Below are 25945 nucleotides of genomic sequence, written 5' to 3' on the forward strand. Positions count from 1 at the left end.
CGGCAGGCAGTGCGCGGGCGCGCATGCGCTTCGCAGGGCGGTGCGCACAGTCGCGGGCTGCGTGGGCGGTGCTTGCGTCGCGCATGCGCGGGGCGGGGCCTCGCGAGGCGCGGGAAAGAGGCAGAGCGAGCGCAGGTGGGAGGGGCGGCGACCTGTGTGAGGTTCACAGCGTCCCTCAGTCACCGATAGGCTCCGGCTTCACGTGGGCGGAAGGACTCACTGTGAGGACTCACTGTGGAGTTCTCACTTTTCGGTGGTCGACGTAGTGTTAGTGTGGGGCTTGTCACCGGGAGCGGGGTCCACAGCGCCCACCCTCAGGCCTTTCCATCCTTCAGCTCCCGACTCGAGGCCTCCAGGCTTCTGTGAGGGCCAATTTGGCCATTTATTTTTTCCAAAAAGAGTAAACGCTGATAATTCAACCGACTTATTTCCAACGGAGCCAGGCAGAGTTCGTTTCTGATAAGGACAGAGGGTCCTCAGCGACTTCTGCGGCCCAGGTCCGTTTTGGCTTGCCTGGCCCCCAAGGCTGGGAGAAACCGGCCTGTGGCAGCTCTTGCCTCTCCAAGGATGCAGCTGTCCCCTTTAAAATGGCACGATCTTGGCTCACTGCAACCTCTGCCTCCTGGGTTCAAGCGATCCTCGTGCCACAACCTCCTGAGTAGCTGGGATTACGGGTGTGTGCCACCATGCCTGGCTAATTTTTTTTTTTTTTTTTTTTTTTTTGAGACGGAGTCTTGCTCTGTCGCCCAGGCTGGAGTGTAGTGGAGCGATCTCGGCTCACTGCAAGCTCCGCCTCCTGGGTTCAAGGAATTCTACTGTCTCAGCCATCCGAGTAGCTGGGATTACAGGTGTGTGCCACCACGCCCAGCTAATTTTTGTACTTTTAGTAGAGACGGACGGGGTTTCACCGTATTGGTCAGGCTGGTCTGGAACTCCTGACCTCAAGTGATCCGCCCACCTCAGCCTCCTAAAGTGCTGAGATTACAGGCGTGAGCCACCGCGCCCAGCCTAATTTTTGTATTTTTTTTTTTTTTTTTTTTTTTTGAGATGGAGTCTGGCTCTGTCGCCCAGGCTGGAGTGCAGTGGCCGGATCTCAGCTCACTGCAAGCTCCGCCCTCCGGGTTTACGCCATTCTCCTGCCTCAGCCTCCCGAGTAGCTGGGACTACAGGCGCCCACCACCTCGCCCGGCTAGTTTTTTTGTATTTTTTAGTAGAGACGGGGTTTCACCGTGTTCGCCAGGATGGTCTCGATCTCCTGACCTCGTGATCCGCCCGTCTCGGCCTCCCAAAGTGCTGGGATTACAGGCCTGAGCCACCGCGCCCGGCCTAATTTTTGTATTTTTAGTAGAGAGGGGGTTTCACCATATTGGCCGGGCTGGTCTCCAAAGGCCCCAGAGGCCCCTGGAGAGTCCTCAAGTGTCCTTGGAAGGGCCCCCAGATACCCTAGTCGGGAGGGAGGGTTCACACAGGCTGTTTCATCCCAGGGACCAGAGTGTAGGTCCCCGGGGCTTCCCATAAGGACCCCCGAGGTCCCATTTGTCTTTCAGGTCCTGGGCATAAGATCTTTAGTTTGGAGGAGGTTTGAATTCCTACCTGGCCATGGTCCAAAGTAGCTGTGACTCTGTGTCCCACGCTGTGTCCCAATGGGAGCCATCTGACCCCTGGGGCAGCCACATGAGCCGAGGTGGAGGCGGGGGTAACCTCTGCTCTCAGCCAAAGCCACTGGATATAAACAGAGACAGGGACTGCTTATAATGATGAGAGATTTTGTTTGTTTTCAGATTTCTCAAGGGGAAGATAAAATGACAAAGAGGAAGAAGCTGCGGACCTCAGGTATGTTCATTCAAATGAACACTTCTTGATTTCTACTTCTGCTCGTGGGAAGAATGTGGGCTTGTGTATTGCAGATTTGGCTAACATGACCGTCCCAACCTCCTTAAAAGAAAATAAGGATTGGCCAGGTGCAGTGGCCCGTGCCTGTAATCCCAGCACTTTGGGAGGCCAAGCGGGCAGATCACAAGGTCAGGAGTTTGAGACCAGCCTGACCAACATGGTGAAACCCCATCTCTACTGATAATACAAAAATTAGCCAGGTGTTGTGGCACGTGCCTGTAGTCCCACCTACTCGGGAGGCTGAGGCAGGAGAATCACTTGAACCTGGGAGTCCGATGTTGCAGTGAGCTGAGATGGTGCCAGTGCACTCCAGCCTGGGCAACAGAGCAAGACTCTGTCTCAAAAAAAAAAAAAAAAAAAAAAAAAAGAAGAAGAAGAAGAAAAGAAGAAAAGGATTTAATTCAAATAGAAGGCCGGGTGTGGTGGCTCACACCTGTAATTCCAGCACTTTGGGAGGCCGAGGTGGGCAGATCGCTTGAGTCCAGGAGTTCGAGACCAGCCTGGGCAACATAGCGAGATCCTGTCTCTACAATGTAAAGTAAGGAAATTAGCTGGTTGTGGTGGTGGCAGGCATCTGTAGTCCCAGCTACTCAGGAGGCTGAGGCAGGAAGATCGCTCGAACTGGGAGGTGGAGGTTGCAGAGAGTCAAGATCGCACCACTGCACTCCAGCCTGACTGATAAGAGTGAGGCCCTGTCTCAAAAAAGAAGGAAAGAAAGAAAAATAGAAATAATGGAGAGGGCATACAGGAAAAGTAAAAGTGAAAGTTTTCTGGAGCTTCTGCAAGCCTCTGGTGGGGTCCCACAGCTTAGAGGAGGCTTCCCCAGGCTTCAGGGCAGCGGGACAGCCTCCCTGCGGAACCAGTACTAGAGATGACCCCTGGAATAATGCTTGATGTACTACAAGGCTACTTGGCATGTGGCTGAGTGTTTTACTCTGGGGCCCAAAACCTGGGTTCATCCCAGTTCTGCTCACTGTGTGGTGGTGGATGATTTCCTCTGTGCCTCAGTTTCCCCTTTTGTAAATTGGGGATAATAAAAGTCACCACCCTTTCCTTTAGAGCAGTGTTTATCAACTAGGTGACAGGAAGGGATTTTGACCCCCAAGGGATAGTTGGCAATGTTTGGAGACTTTTTTGTTTTGGAGACCAAGTCTGACTCTTGTCCAGGCTGGAGTGCAGTGGCAAGATCTTGGCTCACTGCAGCCTCCACCTCCCGGGTTCAAGTGATTCTGCAGCCTCAGCCTCCTGAGTAGCTGGGACTACAGATGGACACCACCACACCTGCCTAATTTTTGTATTTTTAGTAGAGATAGGGTTTCACAATGTTGGCCAGGCTGGTCTCAAACTCCTGACCTCGGGCGATCCGCCTGCCTCAGCCTTCCAAAGTGCTGGGATTGCAGGTGTGAGCCACTGTGCCTGGCCTAGAGACTTCTTTTGGTTTTCATAACTGGGGAAATGATACTGACATCTAGTGGGTGGAGGCCAGGGATGCTGCCCAAATATCCTACCATGCATAGGATGCCCCCCAACCACAGAGAATGATCCAATCCCAAATGTCCTCCAAGGTGGAGAATCCTGCCCTTAGAGCTCACATGTGGGTTAGTATCTGTAAAGCACCCAGAACTGACCTAAGGCAGTACACAAATGTAGACTGCTGTTAACAATTCTTCTTCCAGACTTTCGTTTTTTTCATTTTTATTTTATTTATTTATTTATTTATTTATTTTTGATACGGAGTCTTGCTCTGTCACCCAGGCTGGAGTGCAGTGGTGCGATCTTGGCTCATGGCAAGCTCCTCCTCCTGGGTTCACGCCATTCTCCTGCCTCAGTCTCCCGAGTAGCTGGGACTACAGGTGCCCGCCACCACGCCAGGGTAACTTTTTTGTAATTTTAGTAGAGACAGGGTTTCACCGTGTTAGCCAGGATAGTCTCGATCTCCTGACCTCATGATCCGCCCGCCTTGGCCTCCCAAAGTGCTGGGGTTGCAGGCGTGAGCCACCACGCCTGGCTCTTCCAGACTTTTTAAAAAAACTTTTATTTTGAAGTAATCTGGGACTTACAGAAAAGTTGCAAAAATAATTCAGAGAGTTCTGGCTACCCTTCCCCAAGCTTTCCCTAATGTTGACATCTAGCTCAGCCATAGGACAATGATCAACTATAGAACAGCATGAAAAACAGGGCAGGACTCTAACCTCAGTACACTACTTCTAGACTTTTTTTTTTCCTTTGAAACGGAGTTTCGCTCTTGTTGCCCAGACTGGAGTACAGTGGCGCAATCTCGGCTCACTGCATCCTCCGCCTCCCAAGTTCAGCTGATTCTCCTGCCTCAGCCTCCCGAGTAGCTGGGATTACAGGTGTCTGCCAGCACGCCCGGATAATTTTTGTATTTGTAGTAGAGATGGGGTTTCGCCACGTTGCCCAGGCTGGTCTCAAACTCCTGGCCTCACATGATCTGCCCGCCTCAGCCAAAGTGCTGGGCTTACTGGGGTAAGCCACCATACCCAGCTGTTTTTTTTTTTTTTTTTTTCCTTTTTTTCGAGACAGAGTCTTGCTCTGTTGCCCAGGCTAGAGAGCAGTGGCGCAATCAGAGCTCACTGTAGCCTCGACCTCCCTAGGCTCAGCTGATCCTTCCACCTCAGCTTCCCAAATAGCTGGGACTACAGGTGTGTGCCACCATGCCTGGCTAATTTTTGTATTTTTTGGAAGAGACGAGGCCTCACTATGTTGCCCAGGCTGGTCTTGAACTTCTGGGCTCCAGCAGTCCACCTGCCTTGGCCTCCCAAAGTGCTCAGAATTACAGGTGTGAGCCACCATGCCTGGTCAGACATTTTCTGTATATATACAGATACAGTGTTGAGTTTTTTTTTTTTTTTTTTGAGACAGAGTCTCATTCTGTCACCCAGGCTGGAGTGCAGTGGCATGATTTTGGTTCACTGCAACCTCTGCCTCCTGGGTTCAAGTGATCCTCATGCCTCAGCCTCCTGAGTATCTGGGATTACAGGCACCCGCCAGCATGCCTGGCTAATTTTTGTATTTTTAGTAGAGACGGGGTTTCACCGTGTTGGCTAGGCTGCACTCGAACTCCTGACTTCATGTTATCCGCCTGCCTTGGCCTCCCAAAGATTACAGGCATGAGCCACCATGCCTGGCCCAAATAAAGTGCTTTTATTGGAAAATAGATCATCACACTTACTGATCTGCAACCTCCATTTTTCACTTTGCAGTAGATCATGACCATGTTTACTTGTCAGTATACCTATACAATTTCATCATTTGAAAAGAAAAACACCCCAAAATAGCCAGGCATGGTGGCGTGCACCTGTACTCCAGGCTACTTGGGAGGCCGAGGTAAAAGGATTGCCTGAGACCAGGAGTTAATGACCAGCCTGAGCAACATAATGTTATCCAGTCTCAAAAAATATATTTTTTTAATTAACAAGGTGTGGTGGCACACACCTGTAGTTCTGGCTATTTAGGAGATTGAGGCAGGAGGATGGCTTGAGCTGAGGAGTTCCAGGCTGCAGTGAGCTGTGACTGCGCCTGCACTCTAGCCTGGGACACAGAACAAAACCCTGTCTCTTAAAAAAAAAAAAAAAAAAAGAAAGATTGTTGGGCATGATGGCTCCTGCCTGTAATCTGAGCACTTTGCGAGGCCAAGGCAGGTGGATCATTTGAGGTTAGGGTTCAAGATCAACCTGGTCAACATAGTGAAACCCCATCTGTACTAAAAATACAAAAATTAGCCGGGCATGGTGGCATGTATCTGTAATCCCAGCTACTTGGGAGGCTGAGGCACGAGACTTGCTTGAGCCTGGGAGAGCTGAGATTGCGCCACTGCACTCCAGCCTGGGCGACAGAGTGAGACTCTGTCTTAAAAAAAAAAAAAAAAAGGAACAAACCAAGTCAGAAAGACAAACTCCAAATATGATGTAGTAGAGTTCCATTTGCCTATCATTTTCTAATGTAAGTTGAATTTCTTCAAAATTTTGAAATGACTTTCTAATTTAGTGGCTGATGAATTTAGGGAATGGTGTTCATGTTTTTCCCCCAAGATATGGACAGAAGAGGAAATGATCAGCAGACTGAACATGTTTTGTGCAGAGATGAGCAACAGGCTGCTTGGAGGCATCAGAATTTCTCTGACCTTGGAGGGGGAAGCTGGGGACAGCCAGGCCCACCCACAGCAGGTCACTTGGGGCCTCTGTTGGCGGTAGACTCCCCAGCTCAGTGGACCTCAGGGCTGGCCCTGGACAGCCCTTTCTCTGTATACTGGAAGGGTGGAGAGAGGCCTTTTCCCTCCCAATGTCTTCAGTCTTTGGTGTTGAACACAAGGTTCTGCCTTATTTTTTCTTAAATTAGTCCCATGTGGACAGATCGCCGGAAGGAAAGAGAAGACTCTTCAATGCCATTGATATTTTTTGCTTTTTATTCGGTACAAATGGCCATTCGATCAGCCAAGTGAGCAAGTGTTTGAGAATCTCAAGAAACCAAATAAACAAAGCAGCTATATTTTGTCTTTTCTGGCAGACCACAAGTTCGTGTTTCTTTTGAGACAGAGCCTTGCTCTGTCACCCAGGTTGGAGTGCAGTTATACAGTCTTGGCTCACTGCATCCTCTGCCTCCCGAGTTCAAGTGATTCTCCTGCCTCAGCCTCCTGATTATCTGGGACTACAGGTGCCCACCACCACGCCTGGCTAATTTTTTGTATTTGTAGTAGAAACAGGATTTCGCCATGTTGGCCAGGCTGGTCTCGAACTCCTGACCTCAAGCAATCCGTCCACCTCACTCTCTCAAAGTGGTGAGATCACAGGCGTGAGCCACCGTGCCTGGATGGTTAGGAATGTGTTTCTATAAGCAATGTCCATCGGAGCCTTACTTGTGGTGCTGCATCCTTTGAGGTGGGCACCAGAGGGGGCGGGGGAGGGCGAGGAGGAGATCAAAGGGTGCAGCGCACTCAGTTCCTGCCCTGGAGATCCTCCAGCTCTAGTCAGGGGACAAAGGAAAATGCTTCTCCCAGGGAGCGCTAAGCAAATACACAGCAGTGGGATAAAGTTCTAAATGGGCACTCCCAAACCATAACTGACAGAATTACAAGCAATTGGCTGTGCGCCATGGCTTACACCTGCAATCCTAGCACTTTGGGAGGCCAAGGCAGGCAGATCAGTTGAGATCAGGAGTTCGAAACCAACGTGGCCAACATGGTGAAAACCTGTTTCTACTGAAAATACAAAAAAATTAACCAGGCATGGTGGCTTGTGCCTGTAGTCCCAGCCAATCAGGAGGGTGAGGCAGAAGAATTGCTTGAACCCAGGAGATGGAGGTTGCAGTGAGCTGAGATTGTGCCACTGCACTCCAGCCTGGTCAACAGAGCAAGAGTCCATCTCAAAAAATAAAAAATAGAAGAAGAAGAATTAGAAGCAATTACAGGAAGATCACTGTGTTTTAGTGGAGGGCAAACAGCTGAGTGAGGACTGAGGCAGACCCTAGCAATTGGCATCAAGGAAAGAGAGACTCATTCAGTAGGTTTACTTCAGGGTGTGTGAGTGTGTAGTGCAGAGCTGAGGTTGGAAAGAGTCCACCTGGGGTTTGGATAGTGTTTTTTTTTTTTGAGGCGGAGTTTTACTCTTGTTGCCCAGGCTAGAGTGCAGTGACGTGATACCGGCTCACCACAACCTCCGCCTTGCGGGTTCAAGTGATTCTTCTGCCTCAGCCTCCCAAGTAGCTGAGATTACAGGCATGAGCCACCATGCCTGGCTTATTTTGTATTTTTAGTAGAGATGAGGTTTCTCCATGTTGGTCAGACTGGTCTTGAACTCCCGACCTCAGGTGATCCACCCACCTCAGCCTCCCAAAGTGCTGGGATTACAGGTGTGAGCCCCCGCGCCCAGCCCTGGATAGTGTTATTCTTCAGTTTTTTTTTTTTTTTTTTTTTTTTTTGGGACGGAGTCTTGCTCTGTAGCCTGGGCTGGAGTGCAGTGGCCGGATCTCAGCTCACTGCAAGCTCCGCCTCCCGGGTTTGCGCCATTCTCCTGCCTCAGCCTCCGGAGTAGCTGGGACTACAGGCGCCCGCCACCTCGCCCGGCTAGTTTTTTGTATTTTTAGTAGAGACGGGGTTTCACCGTGTTAGCCAGGATGTTCTCGATCTCCTGACCTCGTGATCCGCCCGTCTCGGCCTCCCAAAGTGCTGGGATTACAGGCTTGAGCCACCGCGCCCGGCCTTCTTCAGTTTTTTTTTTTAGAGACAGGATCTATCTCTGTTGCTGAGGCCAGAATCCAGTGGCACAATCATGGCTCGCTGCAGCCTCAACCTCCAGGGCTCAAGCAATCCTCCTGCCTCAGCCTCCTGAGTAGCTGAGACTACAGGTGCATGCCACCACCCTCAGCTAATTTTTAAATGTTTTTAGAGGTGGGATCTCACTGTGTTACCCAAGTGAGATCCTGGACTCAAGCAATCCTACCCCCTCAGCCTCCTGAGTAGCTGGGACTGCAGGCATGCACCACCACTCCTGGCTGTTGGTTTGTCTTTTTGTTGTCTGTGCCTTGGTAGAAATCTACTACATAGTAGGCATTCAGTAAATGTTCAAGTATTCTTAAGTGTGCTGGTTCTGGAATTGGATGGGGTGCCAGCCTTGGTTCCTTGGCCTCCGTGTGCCTCAATGTTTACACCTCTCTGGGAACATGGGGCCCTTGGGTGTCAATTCTTACATCTTTCCTTTTAATTTAATTTAATTATTAATTTATTTTTTTGAGATGGAGTCTCACTCCCTTTCCCAGGCTGGAGTGCAGTGGCGCCATCTTGGCTCATTGCAACCGCAGCCCCCTAGCTACAAGCGATTCTCCTGCCTCAGCCTCCCAAGTAGGTGGGATTACAGGTGCCCACCACCATGCCCAGATAACTTTTATATTTTTAGTAGAGATAGGGTTTTGCCATATTGCCCTTTTTATTTATTTTAATTTAACTGTCTTTTTTTTTTTTTTTTTTTTTTTGAGACGGAGTCTCGCTCTGTCGCCCAGGCTAGAGTGCAGTGGCCGGATCTCAGCTCACTGCAAGCTCCGCCTCCCGGGTTTACGCCATTCTCCTGCCTCAGCCTCCGGAGTAGCTGGGACTACAGGCGCCCGCAACCTCGCCTGGCTAGTTTTTTGTATTTTTTAGTAGAGACAGGGTTTCACCGTGTTAGCCAAGATGGTCTTGATCTCCTGACCTCGTGATCCCCCTGTCTTGGCCTCCCAAAGTGCTGGGATTACAGGCTTGAGCCACCGCGCCTGGCCCCTAATTGTCTTTTTGAGACAGGCTCTAGTTCTGTTGCCCAGGCTGGAGTGTAGTGGCGCAGTCTAGACTCACTGCAATCTCTTCCTCCGGGCTCAAGTCATCCTCCCGCTTCAGCCTCTCAAGTACGTGGGACTACAGGTGTGCGCCACCATGTCTGGCTAGTTTTCTTACTTTTTAGACAGTGTTTCGCCATGTTGCCCAGGCTGGTCTTGAACTGCTGAGCTCAAGCAATCCACCTGCCTCGGCTTCCCAAAGTCCTGGGATTACAGGCTGTGAGAAAGGCTGATATTTTAATCATGGACAAAGATAATATTGAATTGCTCAATGTTACTTCTGTAAGGCAGGCATAACAGCAGCACCCTGCCTTGAGCTTTTATCTTAACACACACAAGTTCTTAGGACGGCATCTGGTGTGGAACTCACTAGAGTCAACCCTTATCATTTGTGCACTGAATACATGATTAGGTGGGGCCAGGTTTGGGGAAGTCTTACAAGCCAGCCACTATTGAAAGCTTCGATGTAAGTGAGTTTTCTTAATTCAAAAAATAGATGCTGGCCAGGCAAAGTGGTTCATGGCTGTAATTCCAGCACTTTGGGAGGCCGAGACAGAGGTCGCGAACTCTGAGTGCCAGAGTTCGCGACCAGCCTGGGCAACATAGTGAGACCCTGTGTCTATAAAACAAAAACAAAAAAAGACTTAGCCGGGCATGGTGGCACACACCTGTTTTCCCAGCTACTCAAGGGGCCTGAGGCGGGAGGATGGCTTGAGCCCAGGAGGTCAAGACTGCAGTGATCCACAGTTGTACCACTTCACTCCAGCCTGGGAGACAAAGCCAGACCCTGTCTAAAAAAAAGAAAAAAAATATATATATGTAGTATATATAATACATAAATACATATATAAATATGTATGTATAAATATATATATTTACATATTTGGCTGAGGCTGAATCCTGAGGTGGCATGGCCTGGCTTTAGATCACATGGAACAACCTGGCAATATAGTGGGATATATAATATATACTGTATATATTTAATAAATATATAATATACATCATATGTAAATATGTAAGTACATAACTTTATAATATATTGATATATTAGAAATATATAATTTAATATATATTTATAATTATAAATATGTAATATGTAAACATAATATATTTTATATGTATGTATATGTTAAATATGAATCCATATGTATTCTTATATATAATATATAATACATACTAATTTTTTTTTGAGACAGTCTCACTCTGTCACCCAGGCTGGAGTGCAGTAGTGCAATCTCAGCTCACTGCAATTTCTGCCTCCCGGGTTCAAGTGATTCTCCTGCCTCAGCCTCCCAAGTAGCTGGGACTATAGGTGGGTGCCACCATGCCTGGCTAATTTTTGTATTTTCAGTAGAGATGGGGTTTTGCCTTGTTGGCCAGGCTGGTCTTGAACTCCTGACCTTAGGTGATCCACTTGCCTCAGCCTCCCAAAGTGCTGGGATTATAGGCATGAGCCACCGTGCTATGTATACAAAGATGTCAGTAAGCATCTTTAGCCTCTTAAATGCCGGAAGAAGACACATCGCAATTGCTTTCAGTGATGGGGAAGTTAGTGCAGAAATGCAAGGGCCCAGGACGTGGCCAAAGCATCACCTCGTCAGCACCCACTGACTGTGAGTCCCAGTTTTCCCAGGATGGCTATTTCACAGATGTCTCAGCACACTAGAGTAGTACATAATTTAGTCTTGTCTGCAATTGGTGGTGTGCATTTATCCAATCATCTCCTAAGTATTTATTGAGCACCAACAGTGTACAGGATGCTCTTACAGGCACTTGGGACCCCGCAGAAAGTGAGATGGATTCGGCCCCTTCTCGCGTGCAGCCTAGTTGTAGTGGGGGAGACGGGAGATGACCCAGGACATTGATACTTGCAGAAAAGCTGAGAAGGGAAGAAGTCAGGCTCATGAAAGGGGATGTTTGGTAGAGAAGACAGGAATGACCCCTCTGCAGAGTTGTTTGAGCTGGGACCCACTACACACCCCTTACCACTTCCCCAGAAAGAGAGTCGGCCAGGCCAGGTTCTTCTGTGTGATCTGGAGCCAGGCCAGGCCACCTCCTGATTCAGCCTCAGCTCCGGCCAGTCCATAGGTAAAAAGCCTTTGAATCTCATGGCCACATAAGCTCATAAGTCCCACCTTTGATAGGGGTTCCAGTCCATCTCTCGCTCACCAGGTGAGCATCAGAGCGGGGGTTTCATGCCCTTGGAACGAGCCTGCTTTCTTTCAAGACAGCAGTGGCCTTGCTGTGTTCAGTTGTCAGCCATGGCAGTGGCTGTATCCCCCACCCCTTCATCTTCCTCTATCTCTAAAACAGGAGACGGACTCTGTCCTCCAAAACCCCTAAAGACCCCAAGGCTAGGAGACTCTGATGGGGACCCCCAGAGTTCCATGTTGGGCTGTTTACATCACCCTGAGGAGCCAGAGAGTAAACTGGGACCTGTTCCCTCTACACAGCAGCACGGGGAGGAACCAGGAAAGGCGGTCTGCAGGTAGGTGGCTGTGAGCATTCCAGCAGGTCTCCCCACTGACAGTCCACATAGCACAGCAGCTCAGCAGACAGCAATGCTTTGGGAAGTAGACCCACAACCTATCCAGTGCTGTGACCCACTCCTTCCCAGAGCTCAGGGCCATCGGATCTTACTTCTCCTAGCTTTCCTCGCTGGTAAGAAGGGTTGATGTTTTGGCTAGGCATGGTGGCTAATGCCTGTAATCCCAGCACTTTGGGAGGCCTAGCAGGGAGGATCACTTGAGGTCATGAGTTTGAGACCAGCCTGGCCAACATTGCAAAACCCTGTCTCTACTAAAAATACAAAAATTAGCCAGGTGTGGTGACACACCTGTAATCCCAGATACTCGGGAGGCTGAGGCAAGAGAATCGACTGAACCCAGGAGGCAGAGGTTGCAGTGAGCAGAGATCATGCCACTACACTCTAGTCTGGGCAACAGAGCGAGACTCTATCTAAAAAATAAAAGAAAAAAAGAAGTTTTAACTGTGGACAAAGATAACGCTGAATTTTTCAAGGTTACAGAACTTATATTCTATAACTCATATTCTGTCTGCTGGTCAAACCCATCCGTCTTCCACATTCCTCCTCCTTAATCAAGAAGGGAACAAAGGAATTGTTGTTATGCGAGCTAATGACCAATAAAAAAGAAAAGCAATCAGGGCTGGGCGCAGTGGCTCATGCCTGTAATCCCAGCACTTTGGGAGGCCAAGGCAAGAGGATTGCTTGAACCCAGGAGTTTGAGAGGAGTCTGTGTAACATAATGAGGATGACCCCATATCTACAAGAAATAAAATAATTAGCCAAAACAAAATGATATCTATATCCTTATGGATGTGTGTATGTATTTGAGACAGGGTCTTGCTCTGTCACCTAGGCTGGAGTGCAGTGGTACAATCTTGGCTCACTGCAACCTCCACCTCCTGGGTTCAAGTGATTCTCCTGCCTCAGCCTCCCAAGTAGCTGGGATAAAAGGCACCCGCCACCACACTCAGCTAATTTTTGTATTTTTACTAGAGATGGGGTTTCACCATGTTGGCCAGGCTGGTCTTGAGCTCCTGACTTAAGGTGATCTGCCTGCCTCAGCCTCCCAAAGTGCTGGGATTACAGGTGTGAACCACTGCGCCTGGCCCTTATTTATTTCAATATAACCCTAAGTTTCACTAGTTTTTAAAGACACTATGTTTCTTGCATCTACAATTTCCTTTCTCTAGAATGTGTCTTGTGAGAGCTGGAGTGTCCGTCCAAATGAGAATATCCCTATTCCCAGTTCAGAAGGCAGTTCCTGGCATTATAAGTGTGACAAAGTCACCTGTTGAGGCAGTGTATTCTCCAAGTGGGACTCTGCACCCTCCTTGCCCGTTAAATGTTCTCAGGTCACTGCTTCTCCATCCCCATCCCACTCTTTTAAAGCAGGTTTTCCAGGGCCTTCCATCTAGCAGACTTTTTTTTTTTTTTTTTTTTTTTTTTTTTTTTTTTTGAGACAGGGTCTTGCTCTGTCACCCAGGCTGGAGTATAGTGATGTGATCATAGCTCATTGTAGCCTGAACTCCCCTGGCTTAGATGATCCTCCCATCTCAGCCTCCCAAGTAGCTGGGACCACAGGCACACATCACCTTGTCCAGCTAATTTTTAAACTTTTTGTGGAAACAGGGTCTCACTATGTTGCTCAGGCTGGTCTCAAACTCCTGGGCATTCACCCACCTCAGCCTCCCACAGTGCTGGGATTAAAGGCATGAGCCACCGTGCCCAGCCTAGGAGACTCTTAGCACTGGTTTCCTCTTAGATTTTGTTTTGCATTTGTCTCAATATGTGAGTGACAACCTAGGAGGATTTCAGATCCCCCTCTGTTTGTTTGTTTGTTTGTTTTGACACAGAGCCTTGTTTTGTCGCCTAGGCTGGGGTGCAGTAGCACGATCTTGGCTCACTGCAACCACCACCTCCCAAATTCAAGCCATTCTGCCTCAGCCTCCCGAGTAGCTGGGATTACAGGCATGTGCCACCACATCCAGCTAATTTTTGTATTTTTAGTAGAGATAGGGTTTCACTATGTTCCCCAGGTTGGTCTCGAACGCCTGGCCTCAGTGATCTGCCCACCTCAGTCGCCCAAAGTGCTGGGATTACAGGCGTGAGCCACAGTACCCGGGCAGATCTTCCTCAGTTTTATCTTTTCCTACACAGCTCCCCAGATGAGGAAACAGGAGCTCCCTGCTGGCTCCTCCGTCAACCAGAGAAGGAGCCAGCTCCCCTTCCTCCTTCCCAGGTGAGCCTGTCCTGTGGCCTCGTGGATGTAGAAGCACCGCTGCCTCCCTTAAAGTTCGGGCTCTGTGTCTCCCTTCATTGTCCCCAGTTGCTCACTCATGGTCTACAGGGGCTGGAGGGAAGATACCCAAAGGGCAAGGGTGGAGTTCTCTCAAGGCTACAAGAAAGGAGCAGGTTTGGGTTTGCTTTTTTCCTGAGACCTCATTCCTCCCTTATCTTTATTGCTGCTTTGTTCTTGTATCCGGTTTACAGAACTCAGTTGGGAGGTTTGTTCCCCAGTTTGCAAAATCCAGGAAGACAGTGGCAAGAAAAGGAGAGACAAAGGATGAGAACCTCAGGAGTGGGGCCTTTAGCCTGGTAAGGCTCTAAAATCAGCCAGGCTGAGCCCAGCGCACGTGCGGCCTCCTGGCCCAGCCTCGGCAGCCCCATTTCACCCTGGAGTTCTTTGGCAATGGTGAGGCCTGCACCTCTCTTCCACCCGCCGTTTTCAGTACATTGTGCTATGGATATATGCTGAGTATGCAACAATTTTTTTTTTTTTTTTTCCTTTTTTTTCTTGAGACGGAGTTTTACTCTTGTCACCCAGGCTAGAGTGCAATGGCACCATCTTGGCTCACTGCAACCTCCGCCCCACCAGGTTCAAGCAGTTCTCCTGCCTCAGCCTCCTGAGTAGCTGGGATAACAGGCGCCTGCCACCACGCCCAGTTAATTTTTGTATTTTTAGTAGAGACGGGGTTTCACCGTGTTGGCCAGCCTGGTCTTGAACTCCTGACCTCAGGTGATCTGCCCGCCTCAGCCGCCCAAAGTGCTGGGATTACAGGTGTGAGCCACCACGCCTGGCCTTACCACAATTTTTTAAAAAACAAAAAACAGTACAGAGTGAAGTTCTGGTGTTCTCTGTTCTAGCTTCCCCGAGTGGTAACACCGTGCATAACTGTAGTCCGTCATCAAAACTAGGCAATTGGCCAGGTGCAGTGGCTCGTGCCTGTGATCCCAACACTTTGGGAGACTTCCCTTGACCAGCCTGAGCAACATAGGAAGACTCTATCTCTACAATAATTTTTTTTTTCTTTTCTTTTTGAGATGGAGTCTTGCTTATCACCCAGGCTGAAGTGCAGTGGTGCGATCTCGGCTCACTGCAGCCTCCGCCTCCTGGATTCAAGCGATTCTCCTGCCTCACCCTCCCCAGTAGCTGGGACTACAGGTGCACACCACCACACCCGGCTTATTTTTGTAGTTTTATTAGACAGGGGGTTTCACCCTGTTGGCCAGACTGGTCTCGAACTCCTGACTTCAAACAATCCGCCTGCCTCGGCCTCTCAAAGTGCTGGGATTACAGGCATGAGCCACTGCATCCAGCCTACAATAATTGTTTTAAAACTTGGCCAGGTGCAGTGGCTCCCACCTGTAATCCCAGCACTTTGGGAGGCCGAGGCAGGAGGATCACTTGAGCCCAGGCATTCCAGACCAGCCTGGGCAACATGGCACAACCCCATCTGTATAAAAAAACACAAAATTTATCCAGGTGTGGTGTGTACCTATAGTCCCAGCTACTTGGGAAGCTGAGGTGGGGGGCTCACCCGAACCTAGGAAGGTCAAAGCTACAGTGAGCCGTGATCACACCACTGCACTCTAGCCTGGATGAAAGAATGAGACCTTGTCTCAAAATTATGAAAAATAAATAATAAAAATAATAATAGCAGCTGGGCACGGTGGCTCACGCCTGTAATCCCAGCACTTTGGGAGGCTGAGGCAGGCAGATCACCTGAGGTCAGTAGTTCGAGACCAGCCTGACCAACATGGAGAAACTCTGTCTCTACTAAGTATACAAAATTAGCCGGGCATGGTGGCGCATGCCTGTAATCCCAGCTACTCGAGAGGCTGAGGCAGGAGAATCGCTTGAACCCAGGAGGTGGAGGTTGCGGTGAACCGAGATTGTGCCATTGCACTCCAGTCTGGGCAACAAGAGTGAAACTCTGTCTAAAAATAATAATAAACAGGAAATTAACATTGGTGTGGTCTGAATGCCACCTTGATTTTCATATCCCTGATCTTGTTGAGTGTCTGGTGCTGGCAGAGAGAAGAGCTTGATGGAAGGAGAGGTTTCTGTGCTTCCAGATCCCCCTCCAGTCGCTGGCCCTGGTACTGATGCCTATTTCCATGCATGATGGCCGGTGCCAACATCTGAGTCTTTGAACAGGGCAGTCACAACTATTAGATTGGTGCAAAAGTAAGTGCGGTTTTTGCCATTAATTTTTTTGTGTATGTGAGACAGAGTCTCACTCTGTCACCCAGGCTGGAGTGCAGCCCTATCTTGGCTCACTGCAACCTCCACCTCCCGGGTTCAAACGATTCTCCTGCCTCAGCCTCCTGAGTACCTGGGACTACCGGTGTGGGCCGCCGTGCCCAGCTAATTTTTGTATGTTTAGTAGAGATGGGGTTTCACCATTTTGGCCAGGCTGATCTTGAACTCCTGACCTCAAGTGATCCGCCCACCTTGGCCTCCCGAAGTGTTGGGATTACAGGCGTGAGCCACTGCGCCTGGCCAGTGTTTGCCATTAAAAGTAATGACAAAACCCGCAATTACTTTTACACCAAACTAATAGAAAACTCTTTGGAGAACTTGGTTATCAAAGGCCCCGGGGCTGAGTCTTTTTCTGTCCACAGGAAACCCTCCCAGAGTCCAGCGCCCAGAGTCCAGGATGCCAGCCGCTAGTGGAGACCCTGGGGCTCCCCTTCCAGGAGGCCACGGAGCCGGGGGACCCAACGCAGGCAGACAGTGCCCACCCTGAGCAGAGCAGCCAGAGCCCTGTGCAGGCTGTGCCCAGCAGTGGAGATTCTCAGCCTGATGACCCTCCAGACAGGGGGACGGGGTTGTCCTCCTCACAGAGGGCCAGCCAAGACCACCTGTCAGAACAAGGGGCTGAAGACAGCAGGCCTGAGACAGATGGGGTTCCAGGTGATCGTGGCCAAAAGGAACACCTACCAAGCAGTGATTCTGAAGGGGAGAAGCCAGACAGAGGAGCCCTCAAGGAGGGAGGGGCCCAAAGGACAGCAGGGGCTGGCCTGCCTGGAGGGCCCCAGGAGGAGGGAGACAGTATCCCCTGTACCCCAGCATCAGCTCCTACCTTGGGCCCTGCTCTGGGACTGGGCCCTGCCTCTTGGTGCCTGGAACCCGGGTCTGTGGCCCAGGGCTCTCCTGACCCCCAGCAGACCCCCAGCAGGATGGGCAGGGAAGGGGAAGGGACTCATAGCAGCCTGGGATGCTCCTCCCTCGGGATGATTGTCATTGCAGACCTGAGCACAGACCCTGCTGAGCTGGAAGAGAGGGCTCTGGAGGTGGCTGGGCCCGATGGGCAGGCCAGCGCCATGTCACCTGCCTCTCCCAAGAGGAAGGCCGCTGATGGAGGCTACAGGAGGGCCCTGCCAGGCTGCACCCCACTCACTGGGGAAACCGCAGGAGAAATGGGGGAGGCAGGGCAGGATGACAAGCCCCCTGGCGATGTCCCAGTGGGCCCGACAGCCTCCCTGGCTCTGGCACCCGGGAGTGGAGAGTCCATGATGGGCGCTGGAGATTCCAACCATGCAGCCACGGACACGGGTCCATGTGTCGATCAAAAGCAGGAGCCAGGCCCTACTCCAGAGGCAGCCGAGTCAGGTGGCCAGGACCTCGAACAAGACCTTGAGGGGCTCCGTGTGTCCCCGCAAGCTTCTGTTCTGCCAGAACACAGAGAAGCAGCAGACAGCCCTCTCCAGGAGCCTGGGGCCCAGCAGGGTATAGACACCACCTCAGACCTGGCAGGGCAGCAAGACCACCTGCCTCATTCTGCAGACCAGGCCGCCTGGGCAGACTCTTCAGCTGTTGAACTCGACTTCCTGCTGGACAGCCAGATACAGGATGCCCTGGATGCTTCTGACTTCGAAGCCCCGCCTGAGCAGGTAAGAGCTGCCCCGAGTGACAGACATACCTGCCCAGGGCAGGCACCTAACCTCCACAAGCCCTCTCCTCACGTGGCACAGCGGTGGAGGGGGAGCTGGGGCTCAGGGCGTACCATTTACACAGCCAACGACTCTAGGAGTCTGAGTTGCAGCTCTATTGGATGTGGAGTCGGTGGTTTTCCAGAAAGTATAGACCTGCCTTTCGGTGGTTGTCTACATATCCAGGGATGGTGACACACAGCTGCTTTCTCAGCCAGGCCTCCCACATTGAACTGGAGTCCCCAGGAGTGCCAGCCCCTGGCAGCTTCTGATTCAGTGCCTGACCCTGGCTGTGGGGTCCCGGGGCATGTATTGAGGGCGGTAGACACAGTGGGGTGATGGAGAGAAGCTGGGCCTGGGGAGGGGGCTTCACTCCCAAGCTGCAAAAGAGCCTTTGCCCATCTCCTTAGGGTCCTCTGGGGGTCCTGATATGATTCTTTCCCAAACATACATAAGTCATTTTGTTTTTCTGCCAGAACTTGTAAGGGCTTTGCCTCCTTCAGGGATCTGCCTGCCCCACCGGCTGCCCAGATGTGGCCTCCTCTGGCTCCAGAGCTGGTGCCAGCTGTTGGCATTTGTTCTCCTGTCTGGGCAGGTGGCAGCCTTGCTTCAGCCCTGCCCCCCAGGGGAAGAGTGACCTCCCCAGCTGTTGGCACACCTGAGCCTGGGCTGAGGACGTCACAGTCACACCCTGGGAGGCAGGCGGTTCTCTGTCCACACACTGGGTGTAGCAGCGAAGACTCTGGAAGAGTTCATGCACCTGTTGGAGGTGAGGCAGGCAGGAGGGGAGGAGGCCAGGCTGGCACCCAGGTCATGCCCCAGCTGCCGCATCCTGGAACACAGAGCCAAATTTGCCTTTCAAATGTCAGCCTCTGTTTCTTTGCTGTCCCTGTGTCGAGATGTAAAAAAAAAAAAAAAAAAATTCATGGCCAGGCACAGTGGCTCCCACCTGTAATCCCAGCACTGGGAGACCGAGGCAGGAGGATCACCCGACGTCAGGAGTTCAGGACCAGCGTGGCCAACGTGGTGAAGCCCCATCTCTACCAAAGTACAAAAATTAGCTGGGCGTTGTGGCATGTGCCTCTAATCCCAGCTACTCTGGAGGCTGAGGCAGAAGAATCGCTTGAACCCGGGAGTCGGAGGTTGCAGTGAGCCAAGATGACACCACTGCACTCTAGCCTGGGTGACAGAGCAAGACTCTGTCTCAAAAAAGAAAAAATTGGCCGGGCGCGGTGGCTCAAGCCTGTAATCCCAGCACTTTGGGAGGCTGAGACAGGCAGATCACGAGGTCAGGAGATCAAGACCATCCTGGCTAACACGGTGAAACCCCGTCTCTACTAAAAAATACAAAAAAACTAGCCGGGCGAGGTGGCGGGCTAAAATAAAATACAAAAAAACTGTAGTCCCAGCTACTCGGGAGGCTGAGGCAGGAGAATGGCGTAAACCCGGGAGGCGGAGCTTGCAGTGAGCTGAGATCCGGCCACCGCACTCCAGCCTGGGCGACAGAGCGAGACTCCGTCTCAAAAAAAAAAAAAAAAAAGAAAAGAAAATTAGCCAGGCATGGGGATGCATGGCTGCAATCCCAGCTACTTGGGAGGCTGAGGCAGGAGAATCACTTGAGCCCGGGAGGTTGAGGTTGCAGTGAGCCGAGATTACGCTACTGCACTCCAGCGTGGGTGCCGGAGACCCTGTCTCAAAAAAAAAAAAATTGGTGAGTCACAGTGCAGTTCAGTGGTAGAGGCTGAACACGAGCGTGTGGGAAAGGCAGGAGTTCTGTTGCTGGGCGCAGCTGAAATTTTATGAGAGCCTCATGCCTTGCAAAATGCAAATCCCTCACTTAAGAGCCGCCTCCATTGCCTCCAGTCTGTGTTCTCATGGGTGGTGGCTTGGAGAGAAGGCTGGGAAATGGTTAAGGTGTTTGGGGCCAGGTGCACCTAAGTGGCATCCAGCAGGTGAAGCCCCTAACCCTCCTAAATGGGCTGCCAAACTGCGAGCTTGGAAAAAGACCCTGAAATCCAGACTCGGGGGGACCCAGACGGACAGCTGGCTGGTCAGACCTGACCAGCACCGGCAGCCTTTCCCCTGCCAGGGGAGGAGGCACCGCCCTGACAGCACTGCCAAGGCCTAGGCATGTTTGGTTTTGACACGAGGCGTTCCCTAGCAAGTCAAGGCGACCCAGGCAAGGAACACATTCCCGTGGGAAGGTTCCGGGTGGCTCCTGGCAGGAAGGCCAAGGCCCATGTCTCCCGGCATGGGCAGGGGCACGGGGAATAGCAAAGATGGATCGAGAGGGCCGTCTCAGCACCTCGTCCTGACCTCACCATGGTCACGCACTGTGCTAGAGGAGGAGACTCAGAGGTGACACAGCAGAGACAGCTTTCAAACCTCAAACCAAGGTCTCGTCATGGGAGGGTTTGGTGTTACTTTCTCATAGCTCCTCTGTGCTCACTCTTGGACCGATAGAGCTTCTGCAATCCGCATATGGAGTCGTTTAATTTAAATTTTAGAGACAGGGCCTTGCTCTGTTGCCCAGACTGGAGTGCAGTGGCACAATCACAGCTCACTGCAGCCTCAACCTCCCAGGCTCAAGCAGTTGATTCTCCTGCCTCATCCTCCCGAGTAGCTGGACCACAGGTGTGTGCCACCATGCCTGGCTAATTTTGGGGGTTTTTTTGTTTGTTTGTTTGTTTGTTTGTAGAGACAGGGTCTTGCCGTGTTGCCCAGGCTGGTCTGGAACACTTGGCCTCAAACGATCCTCCCACCTCATCTTCCCAAAGTGCTGGGATTACAGGCATGCCCAGCCTGGCTCATTGCCTCTTTTCTGAGGGACATTGTAAGTCACCACTTTATAATGGAGCTTGACATTTTCCATGGAAATTAAACCACCATTGATGCTTAGAAGCTTAAGCGCCTTGGAGTTACCAGGCTTTCCCCTATATTCACTGGGAGTTTTCCCCTCGTGTTAAATTTGCAAACTCCTTTCCTAACAGGATGTGTGTGGCTCATTCAGCCAAGGTAGATGACTCCACTTCACTGCAGTTGCTACCCCTTGGTGTTTTCTCCGTACCCATAAAGATAGTGAGGGGCATGCAGGAGATTGCAGCGGTGTCAGGGCCAAAGATCATGGCACAGGGGCACCCCCACTGCCCAGATCAGCCTGTGGGAGGCCCAGGCCTAGGAGCGGACACCGGGGTTGGCTGTGGCCTTTCTCTTTCCAAGGGGAAAGGATGGGTGCAGCCCAGGCTGGTAGCCCTGGGTCTACCCATCGTGGAGTTCCTCACCATTACTGCTCTGCCTCTGCAGGAGTCCTAGCCGGCCCCAGTGTGACCTACTGTGGCCACAGTGAAGCCAAAGGCATCAGCGTGACTTCTGGGTCCCCTGTGCAGAGCTTGCTCGACTTGGGCCCCGGGCACTCACACCTTGTGTTCTCTTTCCAGTTCTTTCCTTCCGGGAACAAGCCGGGCCCTTGCTGGCCGGGCCCCAGCCCACGTGCCAATGGAGACCCTGTTGCAGTGGCCAAGGCCCAGCCGAGGTAGGTGTGGGGTGGGTGAGAAGTGGCTCCAGGACCCTCACCAATTTTACCAAGGAGGGTGACAGACGGAGGGGACCCCAGTTCTCCCTCCCTGGGCCTCGACTTCCGCAGTCCATCAGGGGAGCTGAGCCCTGTCTTTCAAACTGTACACGTTCCCTTGCTCCCCGAAAGCAGAGAATGGGTGACAGTGACCAGTGATCGGCACCCAACCCAGTGTCTCCCTAGGAGCCCTGAGACAGTGCCCCCGGCTCTGTGGGCTGTTTCTCTCTGGGAAGAGGGGCCAAAGCTTCCTCCTGAGTCCCTGGGAAGGGGAAGGGACCCAGACAGGGCTCAGAACTGTTGGCTGAGACCATCTTGGAGCCATTCCTAGCTCTAGCACCAGGCGGGCACTCAAGTGAGTCTAACCTGCCCTCACCCTCTCCCCTCCCTACTTGGCTCTTGCCCTAGGCAAACGACCTCCTCCCTCACGCAGGCCACCAGTTAGCCGTTCTCCAGGCTGCTGTGTGTGGGGAGGGCACCCTCTCCCCTGCACCATGCCCGTGGTCCCTGTAGTCTGTCCCCTCCTCCCGTGCCCTCCCGCAGCCCTCCTCGAAGCCAGGGCTGGGCGGCTGCCCTCTCTGTTACCTGGCACTTGAACCTGCCTCTCTGCAGAGGCGGCAGCTTATCAATTATTTATGGCCAAGTTTCTGTTTCTGTCTGGTGGGGGTGGAGGAGGGTTTGGGACTCAGCTCCTGGCTGTGTATGGCCCCCACACCCTCCTCCTCCTTCTCCTCCCCTAGCAGAGGGCAGCTCTGTCCCCGCCTCCTGCCCTCACTCCCTGTGACTTGTACCTGCCGTCCCCTATCCACACACACAACCTGCACGCGGACCAGAGGTAGTTCATCAGAGTGGCCTGCTGTGGTTTGAGTGAAGAGCCAGGAGGGTTCACATCTAAATCTCTGACGTCCCAGGGCCAATGCAGCTCCCCTCCCCGCTGCCTTGGATGTCTAGAAGCTCCCAGAGGGCCTGGGGTCTGGCTTGAGGCTAAATGACACACACAAGAAGCTAAGGCCCAGGGGCTGCCAGTCACCTCAGGGTGACCAAGGCAGGAGCAGCAGGACAGCAGTTTCCATAGTGACAGCCCTGGAGGTGCTGCCAAGCCTGGGGCATGGACGGGTTTAGGGCGAGTGGCCCCCACTTACCTGCCTGGCCCCCTGTACTGCCCATGTCCGAGAGTGGCACCTGTTCTGTGAGGGGGGGTGGTTCTGTGGCTCCTTGGATCTTCCGTGATTTTTTTTTTTTTTTTTTTTTTTGAGACATGGTCTCACTCCCATCACCCAGGCTGGAGTGCAGTGGTGCAACCTCAGCTCACTGCAGCCTCGATCTCCTGGGCTTTCGTGATTCTCCCACTTCAGCCACCTAAGTAGCTGGGACTATGGTTACCCACCACCACACCCAGCTAATTTTGTATATTTTTTTTTTTTTTTTGAGACTGAGTCTGGCTCTGTCGCCCAGGCTGGAGTGCAGTGGCCGGATCTCAGCTCACTGCAAGCTCCGCCTCCCGGGTTCACACCATTCTCCTGCCTCAGCCTCCCGAGTAGCTGGGACTACAGGCGCCGCCACCTCGCCCGGCTAGTTTTTTGTATTTTTTAGTAGAGACGGGGTTTCACCATGTTCACCAGGATGGTCTCGATCTCCTGACCTCGTGATCCACCCGTCTCGGCCTCCCAAAGTGCTGGGATTACAGGCTTGAGCCACCGCGCCCGGCCCATTTTGTATATTTTTTTTTAGAGACGGGATTTTGCCACGTTGCCCAGACTGGTCTCGAACTCCTGGACTCAAGTGATCCACCCGCCTCAGCCTCGCAAAGTGGTGGGATTACAGGCATGAGCCACCGTGCCTGGCAGGATATTTTTTAGATAAGAGTCTTGCTCTGTTGCCTAGGCTGGTGTGCAGGATCATAGCTTACTGTAGCCTCCATCTCCCGGGCTCAAGTGACCCTCCCACTTCATCCTCCTGAGTAGCTGGGACTACAGGCATGCACCACCATGCCTGGCTAATTTTGTATTATTTGTAGAGACGGGGTCTCACTACGTTGCCAAGGCTGGTCTTGAACTCCTGGGTTCAAGCCATCCTCCCACCTTGACCTCCCAAATCTTACATAGATATGAATGCCATCTGGGCCGGCTTTTCTTCTTTTTTTTTTTTTTCTTTTTTTTTGAGACAGAGTCTCACTCTGTCACCCAGGCTGGAGTGCAGTGCCCGGATCTCGGCTCTCTGCTCACTGCAAGCTCCGCCTCCTGGGTTCACACCATTCTCCTGCCTCAGCCTCCTGAGTAGCTGGGACTACAGGCACCCGCCACCATGCTCAGCTAATTTTTTGTATTTTTATTTATTTATTTATTTTTTTTTTTTTTTTTTTTTTTGAGACGGAGTCTCGCTGTGTCTCCCAGGCTGGAGTGCAGTGGCGTGATCTCGGCTCACTGCAAACTCCGCCTCCTGGGTTCACGCCATTCTCCCGCCTCAGCCTCCCAGTAGCTGAGACTACAGGCGCCTGCAACCACGCCCGGCTAGTTTTTTGTATTTTTAGTAGAGACGGGGTTTCACCATGTTAGCCAGGATGGTCTCCATCTCCTGACCTTGTGATCCGCCCACCTCGGCCTCCCAAAGTGCTGGGATTACAGGCGTGAGTCACCGCGCCCGGCAGGGCTGGCTTTTCTAGCACTGCCCTGGGTGCTGGGGAGACAGTGTGGGACAAAACACAGAGTTGACTGCTAGTGGGGGATTCGGGGTGTGGGGACATGAGAGACAGCAGATTAGATCATCAGATGGCAGAGTGTTGGGGAAAAAAAGGCAGCGGAGAAGGGGTTAAAATGTAAGGGGTGATCAGGGAAGCCACCACCCACCATCAGGAGGAGACATTTGGGAAAGAATGTTCCAGAATCCTGAGAGGTGCTCCAGGAATGGCCAGGAGTCTAGTGTGGCTAGAGCAAGCGGGAGGGGAGAAGTGGGAGATGAGGGGAAGGCACAGGGAAAGCAGGTGGTGCACAGCTGCAGGAGGAGAGGGCTTGCCTCTGAGCCAGGTTTCCAAGTTCACAGCCCCCGGTACCTGTGGGGGGCAAACCGCAGGGGCAGGAGCTGGGGAGGCGGTGGCAGCAGTGTCCTGAGAGGGCAGGGGGAGGGTAGGGGAGAAGTGGTTGGGTTCTGGGCCTGCTGGGCAGTGGAGCCAGCTGGGTTGGCCATCAGGGTTCTGTCGTGAACAGAGGAGGACAGGCTGGACACCCGGAAGAGATGGTGTAAAGCCCAGCGGAAGCCCCTCCCACTGGAGAGCTTCTGGTAGTCCGGTGAGGTCGGGCCACTCTCAATTTCCTTCCCTGCCCGCCAGGACCTTCGTGGGGATCCAGGCCTCTGAGGCCTCCAGGATGGAAGACGCCACCAACATCGTGCATGGCCTCATCGTTGAGCTCTCTAACCTGAAGTACGGGCTGGGCTCGGACTCACAGGGCATGGGGCCTGTGGGAGGCCGGTGGGGACTCAGAGGAGCAGGGAGGGACTGAAGTGTGAAGCCCCTGGGTGGGCATCAAGGGTCAGGCACCCCACTGCTGCTGGGCCCTCACCGTGGCCCCCTCCCTAGTCCTTTGCAGAACACAGGCTCTGAAGAAAGGCTGGAACAGGCCCAGCCTGTGCTGCAACAGGCCCTTTCTGGTTATGTGCACATGCGTGTGAGCCGTGTGTGTGCATCTGAGTCATTGGTGACCGTGTGGCTGTGAGGCACGGCCCCCTCTGTCACCTGGTGACCACTGAGCCCCACACGTGTGCTTGTGTTTCCCCCGCAGCCGGCTGATCATGGGCACCCACCGGGACCTAGAAGCCTTCAAGCGCCTCAACTACCGGAAGGCAAAGCCGGGAGGCAAAGCCCCCCTGCCTTACCCTTCCAAGGGGCCTGGGAATGTCCCTCGAGGGGACCCACCCTGGAGGGAACTGTAGGCCACTTTGAGGTCTGTGTTTCCTTTGCCACCCAGCCCCCATGCCTGCGGACCTCCTCCAAGATGCTCCAGGGGGTCCTAGTGGACCCTACAAACCTCCCTTCAGTTGTCCGGAAGTTGGTCTTCCATGGACAACACAAAGGAGGCCCCGAGGTCCTGGCCTCACCTGGCCAGGATCAAGGTCAGTAGCCTCCCTTGGCTTCAGAGAGGGAAACTGCGTCTCCTGCAGCCCCAGTGGCTTCAGGCGGGCCTGGGCTCCAGGAAGCCGGCCACCTCCAAGCAGGGCCCATCCTGTCCGGATTTGCAAGGGCCCATCCTGTCCGGATTTGCAAATTTTAGGCTCCTGAGCCAAGTATGGAAGGTTCAGAATTTGTTTCTTTCCTGGAGGAGAAGAGAGCTCCCTTTGTTTTCTTTCTCCCTATTTCCATTTTATTTCTTCTGGGAAGACCCGTAATAAATGATTCTGTAGAGGCCCCGTGACCTGCTGTT

At 52.3% G+C, this 25945-nt stretch overlaps 1 protein-coding gene across 5 annotated transcripts; it reads left to right on the forward strand.

The window, feature by feature from the left end:
- Window positions 1-42: 42 nt before the first annotated feature.
- Window positions 43-25929, forward strand: BRME1 (break repair meiotic recombinase recruitment factor 1). 5 transcript variants are annotated; one of them, XM_050770269.1, is made up of 9 exons: window positions 43-135; window positions 1782-1833; window positions 11530-11704; window positions 13901-13982; window positions 14234-14338; window positions 16649-17920; window positions 21397-21491; window positions 24856-24948; window positions 25307-25929. In XM_050770269.1, the coding sequence occupies exons 2-9, from the start codon at window positions 1803-1805 to the stop codon at window positions 25455-25457; spliced, it is 2004 nt and encodes a 667-aa protein (XP_050626226.1). In that variant the 5' UTR covers window positions 43-135; window positions 1782-1802; the 3' UTR covers window positions 25458-25929. The 5 variants fall into 5 exon arrangements, with proteins under 5 accessions (XP_050626226.1, XP_050626230.1, XP_050626231.1 ...); XM_050770273.1 differs by having other exon boundaries at window positions 77-497; XM_050770271.1 differs by having other exon boundaries at window positions 134-221; window positions 25307-25537.
- The last annotated feature ends 16 nt before the right edge of the window (window positions 25930-25945 follow it).

This window comes from Macaca thibetana, chromosome 19, assembly GCF_024542745.1.
Source record: "Macaca thibetana thibetana isolate TM-01 chromosome 19, ASM2454274v1, whole genome shotgun sequence".
Lineage (NCBI taxonomy): Eukaryota > Metazoa > Chordata > Mammalia > Primates > Cercopithecidae > Macaca > Macaca thibetana.